The following is a 9,140-nucleotide window of genomic DNA, read 5'->3' on the forward strand; positions in this document are numbered from 1 at the left end:
GTCATATGAGAAGCCCCGCCTTACATTTTCCGCCAAAGATTTTGCAAATTGGTCCGTACGCAAAGCATTGTGGGGATTTTAAGACCGCGGAGGATACACATGTGCAGCCTAGAACTTTCCCACAACGAAGGACGCCGGCCTCGGTAGAATTCCAAGCATCCTGGACATTGGAACAGTCCTTTGGCGGGACTCGATGACGTAGCATCCTTGAAATAGTGGCTCTGGAGCATCCTTCTTCGACATTGAGAAACACCCCAGGTCACAAACATAGCAGTCGGCCACTTTGCACATGCACACTTAGTGTTTTGTAATGCATTTATTGCGTGTAAGGCATCAATACTGAAACTTAAGGCTCATTAACTCATTCTTTCAGTGTCTCTACCTTTGAAGACAATTGATCTAAAATCAAATGGCTGCACAACATGTTAATTTTTTATTATTTATTCAAATTAAATCATACATTATAAACAACGCCTCTCAAATACAAGTTGATTAAAGGGTCACAGTTCTTCACAAGATGTTATCAGAAACAGTCTGTTCATTTCTAAATTGGTGCCATTTCTCCTTTCATAGGTAAAACAAAACTAGCATTTCTTTGGTTACTTCCCAACTCAGATGAAATGCAAAACAAGTGAAAATGTTGGGAGCACATTTCCATTTGAAAAAAAAAAAAATCTCAACTTGTAGCTGTCGACTAAAAGTCATATTCATTAGCCAATTGACTTTTGATGAGAAACTCATTTGCACAGCTGATTTTGGTGTCGTAACTCCTGTGTTTGATATAATCTCAACATATGTCCAGTCAAGAAACGGCTCCCACCAAGAGAGAAATAAACAAAGTTGAACAAACCTTCATTTACTATATATTCCATATCTGGGTTGTACTTTGTCAAACAATAAGTCTTTACTTATTTTAAGTCTTGCATGGTTTGATCCTAAATGTTACAAAAAAGGCTATTAATGGTAGTTTGACATTTTGTCAGATCATTATTTTATTACTAAAGACCTATTAAATAAGGTTATCCGTCAAACTTTTACCTGAACATTTAAACTAATGTTTGAATTCTATAGTAGGGACTGAAAATCAGGATATTTGCTGTTTAGAGTTTTTTCATCCAAAAATACATCAACTAAATATGATTAAACAAAACGTACAGCGTGTAAATCTGCACCGGGAGTTGTCATTGTAGCATAACGTCGTCGTCGTCTGAGATGATCAGCACGTGTCCAGCATCAGAGAGCCGGCGGACGTCTCTGACCTGCTGAGGCACAACGACTCGACACAACGGGAAACCCACCGGGCTGGAATGAGGGGGCGGAGGAGGGACCGGAGGACTTCTGGTGTCGGACCCGAGGATCAAGTGCTGGACTGAACGCTTGTATTTAGCCACGGCTGCTGCCAGGAACTCCTGGGGGATCGGCTGCACACGAGCCAGCGCCTGCTCTGCGAGGAGCTCCACGAGGGACTGAGTCTGAGCATATCTGGCGTTTATCGGGAGTTTGTCAGCAGGTCTAGAGGAGGCAGAATCCACTGAAATCCTTCTCGTTTGACCCTCCACCTTCAGCAAGGTTTCCTTATTCTCAGAACTAAGAGAAACTGGATTGGAGAGATTTCTGATCAAAAATCTTTTTATTGTGTTTCGACAATGTATAAGTAATGTTTGTCATTTAGAGATGGAAAGCAAAATATATGCATACAAATGAGACAGTGGTCTGTACTGATTGTACGTACAGAGAGAAAAAATAATTACAAAAAACACAAACAAACAATAACATTGACTAAAGTAATCCCCTACATTCACTGCCAGTGAGCCTCATACACACGATTATTTATCAGGAACATTGTTAGAATATATATGTGTGTAATATATGCAGCAAATACCTGGATTGGAGGGATTTGAACTCACGATAATGACATCGTCTGAGTCGTGAGGCGGTCTGCTCAGCAGGGGAGACTCCTGGAGGACGCTGAAGTTATCCGAAGTAGCGAGAGGAGAAATGAGAGGCGACTGCTTCTTCTCAGGCCGGACCCTCTTCACTCTGAGAACACATGTGAGAAGTGAATTTGGAAATCCTTTTAACTAAAAAATGAATAAATCAAGACTTTCGTAACATTTCCAGAAGCATCTAGACTAGGAACTCACGGTAATGGTGCAAAGAGGCTCAACATCTCCCTGCTCTCCTTTATCAGCACCCTGAAACAACGCATGTTGAGTAGTAATCAGATTACTTTCTTTAGGAAAATTGGGTTTCAAATTTAGATTGAAAATAAATCATAATAAAATTATAGAAATATTAGTATAACAAAAATATTAAGTAAGAAGTTTAATAAATGGTCAAATAAAATACATATGTAAAGAGAACTTTAAGTTAAACTGTCCAATAAAGATAGAATGAAAAACAAGTATTCAAATATAAGTTAAAGTAAGAGGTGTGCACATTGTACCACAATCTATGACAGGTATATATACACAATAGTGGTATATTAGTATGGATAAGATATTGAATTGCATTTTAATGAGGAATTGTTTTAACAGTAAGAGAAATCAGGCTGTTGAGACTGAGTTAGCCCCGGTGTGACCAACCTGGATTGCATCCACCCCTTTGGCCACAGCAGTTTGACCTCATGGTCTAAAAAGGTCTTCAGATAGTCCTCCAGCTCCTGACTCCTTTTCTGTCTTTTATACCTCTCCATGTTCACGGTTAACACGTGACACAGGCACTCCCTGTGTGAGAGATGTTGGCACAAAGTTAAAATTAGGTTATTTAACATTTTAAATAATCTAATGATGATTAAATCTGACCTTATCTCTTCGTTCCATTTGAACAGCTTCTTTGGACTTCCTCTTTTCCCGCCTTTCTCCTCCATGTTGTCCTCTGGACCAACATTCTCCTTCTGTTTGCTTTCTTTCTCCTCCGCTGCCCTGACATTAAAACACAGAGATTAAGATGAGACAAAAAAGAGCCACATGAGCCCAAACCATGATCTAAGGAGAATCAAGTGTACGGCCTCAAATTATGGATACAGTCGTTTTTGAGGAGAAGCTGCACAAAAATATGTGTGAATACAAAATGGAAACAAGGCTTTGAAATAAATATATTCTCATAATTGATAGATGAAAAGATAAAAATCTAATAATTTGAAGCCAAATGGCCCTTTTTTGGCTCCTCTGTTAGCAAATAGCAATCTAACAGTACCATGCAAGTAAATTAAAGGAATTTTCCACACAAGATATATGCTCAAGTGCTTACTTTGAAGTCCTGGCTTGCTCATATACTTGACAGCTTTCATTGAAACTTGCAATCTGCTCGGGCATGGCTCTGCAGACGGCCTCCTTCAGTTTCTCCATGCGGTTCTCCACATCAGAGTATTCCTCCTGGTCAGTGTCAAATTCAAGATAAAAGTCACATGCAGATCTAAAACTTGAAAAACACATACTACGTGTGATAAAAAATAAAACTCACCGTGTGTGCGAGGAACAGTTTCTTCACACGTTTGAGGAGTGTGTCTCTGCTGCAGGGCAGGAAGGACGACAGGTGTGTGAAGACCTTGGAGCGCAGCTGGACCCCCTGTTCCCGACATTGCAACTCAATACTGGAGCAACACACACAGAGAGCATTAACACACACTTAGAAACTGTTTAACATTACTATAGACAGCTAAAGATTGAAACACACTTCAAGTAGTATAGGAATTCAGCAGTAAGTATTGTATGTACAGGAAACATGTGTGTGTGTGTGTGTGTTCTGTGCAATGCTTGATACTAAAACGTATAATAATAAACTCTATTTATATAGCACCTTTCATGGTGAACGCAGCAAGTGCTTGACAATAACAAATGAGGAACACAATTAAAAACAAGGTATAAACAAACAGAAATATGTATATCACTGAACCATAAAACAATAAGTGATTCTACAAAAAAATTATAATTGCCCCAAATTAAAAAGATAGGTCTTTAAATGTCCTTTTAAAAATTCCAATTGAAGTTGCTGTTCTAAGATCAAATGGGAGTTTTCTTAATGCACTCTAGGTAGTATAGTATTTGCTTAGTCTGTGCTGTTGGATAACTCACTCTAGCAGCATTGAGTTGATTTCTGGAGTGAAGAACTTTAGTTTAGACTCTCCCTCGGAGGTCTTGGCAACCTGAAAGAAATATGTAAATCATCTGCACATCATACATGCCATTTTCCTTTTGCAATAAACGTTATAGAGCGGTGCAGTGATGATGTTTTTTGTAGGCCGACCTGAAAGTTAGCAACCCAAGGGTTCCCTCAACAAAAAGCAATATTGCAGAACTGTGGTAAACGCATTTTTATGGAATGCTGTTCAGCAGGATAATCTCCACATATCAACACACGTTGTTATGCTATAAACAGTCTACATGACGGATGCATGACACCACGCTAAGCTAAAAGAGTCTAATGTTTGGAGTGATTACATTACTTCTTCATTAGTGGGGTGTTACCTTGTATTTTATGGTGTCGAAAAACTTGTAAGTTTGTATTAACAATAAACCTTATTTCAGTAAACAAACCATCGACATTTTAGCAATTCTGGGCTACCTCATTTCACTTACTTTTAGAACTCATTCCTGCACCACTGTGTTCACAGGTGAGTCTTTATCACTTTTGGCAAACAACAAAAGGACCTTACCACCGTGAGTTTCCTAATGCTGTCCTCCAGTCGGGGGGGAAGTCCCTCCGGCAGCGGGACACACTGAGGTAATGTAGAACTGGTGTGTGTCGGGATCTGGATCTGCTCTAACTGAAGCTGCACATTGATTGGAGGAAGAACCTGAGGGCGAGCCTCAGACTGGGTCATTTCTGTTTTGGGACTGAAAAGCTGCGTTTCTGTTGAAGGTGGAGGCGCCATTTTTGTGGACGAAGCGGCTTCACTAACATCTAATAAAGAGTCGATGTGAAAATCCATTGCGTTGACTGCCTGGATGAGAGTGTGCTCATTGGTTGATCCGATTAAACTGAGGAGAGGGTCTGTCAGTCCCAAACCCCCCCCCCCCGCCTGCGTCTGCCGGGAACATTGTGATCGCAGACCTCCTTGGTTTTACTTTATCCATTTTCCCCTTCTCTCTTTGGAACTTCTTCAACATGCTGGTGACGCTCAACGTGTGGGAAACCTTTTTCTTCTTGATCTTGTCGTCCGATGCCAGTTCAGTGAAAGGGCTGCAAGTTGAACATGGAGAGATTTATGTTGTGAAGCTAATAAAAAGGTTGAATCAGAGTGAAACCGGATACACAGTAAACATGAGGTAAGCGTGATTTGGGTAGTCTCACCTTGACTTAGGATCCAAAAAGCTGATCGTCTGCTCCGCCTCTTCTCTGCAGCGCTTCTTCTTCTTCTTCGGCTTATCCTGTCCGTCATTGACTTTACGTTTCTAAAAATGAACAGTTTTGGAACTCAATCACTTAAGAAACGGCACTGAACATTTTATTTCTGGGTTGTAGACTTACTTTTGAGGACTCAGGAGTTTTCTCTCTTGCTTTGAGGTCCTCGGTCTCAGATGTATGGCGGAAGTGCAGCACGCCAGAGTTGATGTAGAATCCACCGAACTTGGTGGTGAGGGAGGCCGGCACAAACTCATCGTACTACACACATTAACCAAAAGCAATATTAGAATTTGATTTAAATAGCTTTGGTCGATACGAAAAACTTTACATCAAGCCAAAGAAAAGATGACGGGCCTTGAAATGTATGAGCAGAGGACATTTGGCTAATCCCCTTTTTTAAATATTGGAAAAAGTTGTTTAATTCAGAGTGCCATCAAAATGAGTCACTGCTCCAGGAGAGAGTATTTATTATCAGTGTTGATTATGGTACATTTGAAAAAGCCTGAAACAATATTTTCAGTAACAACAAAAGGCAGAGATACAGAATATCAAAACTGCGTCTTCATAAAACACTACACGTTTTTAAAAGACGATAATAAACAAACTATATCATGGGGAAATCCAAATATGTGATTTAACACAGACTCACAGGCTCCGTGTTGTCAATGAAGGAATCCTCGTCATCATAACCGTATCCGATATCGATCAGGTCCTGGATACGGTCCTTATTCTTTGGTTTGTCTGCCTGCGATGAAAGGTTGCAAAATACTGTTGTGCTATTTGTATCTGATGCCATTTCTGATAAAGAGTTCAATCAAATACATCAGTGTTAGTTCTGGTCCAATTCAAACTCTTGATTTTATTTGATGGTCCCTTGAAATGTTGAGGTATATTCATTAATAATTCAGAGCTACTTACATATTTTTTCTCCAACTCCCCTGAAAGAGCCACGACCTCGTCGATCTCTCTCTTCTCTTCCTCATCAAATCTTCTCAGTGGGACTTTTGTGTTGTTTATCTAAAAGTTAGATAACGTCTCAAATCAATTACAAAAAAACATAATCTGCTCTCTCACCAACAATCACATTAACATCCGTATATGCATAATCTGTGCATGTGCAGCAAAAAGCATGGGCAATTTCTCACAGGACAAACAAAGTTGACAACTATCATGGATTCAGAGCACCCAATCAATGCATCTAACAAAACGCAAATAATCTTGTGAGTTAAAAGAAAGCCAACCTAAGGAATTAATTGGAAAATAAATCTCCATATTTAAATAAAAAAATACATTGGGTGATATGAAAGTTGTGCCTCAGAGTTCTGCCATACTGTTACCTTAAGTCCCATGTATTTATATTAAAAGTTTGAAAGAGAAAACGCGTATTAATAAATGTTAACCCAGTCATGCATGGACTAAGTATTAAGCTTGAAAATGATTTTATTGAATCACTTAAAGGTGGGGTAGGTAAGTTTCAGAAAAAAAAAAGTAAAAAGTACACAGCCAAAAAGAATCCGCCCCTTCCTTCAGACTTCCTTACAGAGCACCTCCTCCAACACACAGGAACGCGCAATGCACGAGATACATTTGTGCGTGCACAAGATGGAAGGCTGACAGACAGGGCGGCCCGGCTAAACGGATTGGTCGTGCTTTTTATAGTATAGATGAGTAACACCTACGTCACTTACGGGCAAAAATTACGGCCCGCCCACTTTTGGGGGAAACCAACACTGTCATTTGAATGGCGGTCAAAAAAATGTCTGAAGTTTTTGCCAATCCGATCACATTTTTTTGAAAACCGTGGATTTTTGGATCTTCAAAGAGCTCGATTACGATGGCCAGTCAGGCAAACAATTACATTTGATCATTGGAAAATCGACAATCGGTCTCGATATATGGTTAAATTAAAATCAGTAGGCGAGCCTGTAATTTCTCCAGCTGTTACTCTCATGAGCAAGGCGGAACATAATAGTTTCATCATGCCAAAAAGCTGCCTTATCGTTTATTGCACCTCAAACATAAACAATAATCCAGAGTTCAGTGTTTCTGTACTTCCTCTAAGAAGAAAGGACAGTAACAGAAGAGCTCTGTGGCTTCAGGCTCGATCGCCATTCAAATGACAGCGTTGGTTTCCCCCAAAAGTGGGCGGGGCCGTAAAGTCACGTAGATGTTACTCTCATCTATGAAAATCGATCGCCTACTGCTATATTTAACCATATATCGAGCCCGATCGTCGATTTCTAATGGCTTAATGTAATTGTTTGCCTGTCTGGCCATTGGAATCAGGCTCTTTGAAGATCCAAAAGTCTCCGGTTTTCTTACATTTCTGATCGGATTGGCAAAAACTTCAGAATTTGTATTGACAACTGACAGCGTTGTTTTTCCCCAAAAGTGGGCGGAGCCGTTATTTTTGACCGGATAGTGACGCATTTGTTACGCTCATCTATTACGGCTTCCACAGATGACATTTTTTTATGGATTTTTTGTCAAAGCACTTAAGATATTCATGGCTATCGGGATGTTAAGAGCATTCCATGGAATATAACAAAAAGTGTATCTCGAGCCGGTTAATGAAACTTACCTACCCCACCTTTAATTATTAAAATGTCCAAAATGTAAACAAGAATCATAACTTAGAACAAAAGTCATATTCCAGTTCAATGTGAATCATGACTTACAAAACAGGAGCACATTGTTTGTTATTCTCATAAACGAGTCATGTTTGTTATAGAACTTGGTTTAATAACCTTGATAGTAACGGAGCAACATTACATACACCTGGTAGTTATCACAACACTACTCGCACGCAGCATGTAGATCCCTACATCCGGTACGGTGTCTGCAGAAGGACCAAAGAGACCAAATGCGAATACTCTACACACATGTTTGCTAAATTACAATTAACAACAATGATTTCAAATAACAACCCTCATTGTCTGTTAATTTATAAAAGTTGAGGTCATGCACTTTGCCTTTTCATAGAGAGGCTACTCACAGTTTAACAAGTTAAGAAAAGTTGGTCATGGATCGATGTTTTGATATGAAAACTAAACTCTTGAATCATCAGTACACTCTTCTAATCAGAAAAGAGAAATACATCTCACCTTGTTGTCTAGGAGCCGAGTGTAGCTGAACTCCGGAAAGCTTCTCTCATCAGGGTCGAACAGTTTGAGCACCAGGCGGGTCGAGCTGGGTTCTGAAGGCCGGTCCAAACACTTCTCCTCCTCCTGAACAACACCAGGGGGGTGCTTCACCTCCACCAGGGCCGGCTGGGTGGGGAGAGGGGCTTCACAGGACAGCGTGGTGAGCTGGACCCTCCGAGACTCTGCCATCACAGCTGATAACACCGGCAGAGTGTGTGTGTTTCAACCATGGATGTATAATACGAAGTTTCAACCTGGCAGAAAGAGATCCATTAGGCACAAACACGTGCAGGTGTGCGGCACGTTTTGGTCACGTGATCGCCTCCGCACGCTGCAGCCACTCCTTCAAAACACGGTGGAAATATCAGTTAGGCCTATATGAATAATCTATTCGCAAAAACAGATCATAGCCATTATTTAAATGAATAATATTAGTCTGGTTTATAAGCTATTTCATTATTTCATCAATTTATATCAGTTTATTTTATAAAGCCATTTGTGGATTATAATTATGATAACTATTATTAATATTACTAATTATATTCATGCTGAGAAGTGCTTTACACCTTATTTACCACACGGGGGCGCTGTAAGTCCATGAAGATGAGCAGAGAAACGAAGAGATATTTCAGCACAGTTTAACTTTGA

The 9,140-nt window shown here is 40.0% G+C and overlaps 1 protein-coding gene across 1 annotated transcript; it reads right to left on the reverse strand.

The window, feature by feature from the left end:
- Positions 1-425: 425 nt before the first annotated feature.
- On the reverse strand, positions 426-8,783 carry LOC117553428 (ubinuclein-1-like). Its single transcript, XM_034227341.1, is given in 15 exon segments — positions 426-1,597; positions 1,883-2,040; positions 2,145-2,195; positions 2,586-2,726; positions 2,805-2,924; positions 3,253-3,377; positions 3,466-3,595; positions 4,077-4,147; positions 4,658-5,020; positions 5,022-5,184; positions 5,296-5,396; positions 5,473-5,607; positions 5,999-6,094; positions 6,268-6,366; positions 8,454-8,783. Coding segments are annotated over 15 exon segments (2,397 nt in total). The 5' UTR covers positions 8,682-8,783; the 3' UTR covers positions 426-1,181.
- Between the last annotated feature and the right edge of the window lie 357 nt (positions 8,784-9,140).

This window comes from Gymnodraco acuticeps, unplaced genomic scaffold, assembly GCF_902827175.1.
Source record: "Gymnodraco acuticeps unplaced genomic scaffold, fGymAcu1.1, whole genome shotgun sequence".
Taxonomy (NCBI): domain Eukaryota; kingdom Metazoa; phylum Chordata; class Actinopteri; order Perciformes; family Bathydraconidae; genus Gymnodraco; species Gymnodraco acuticeps.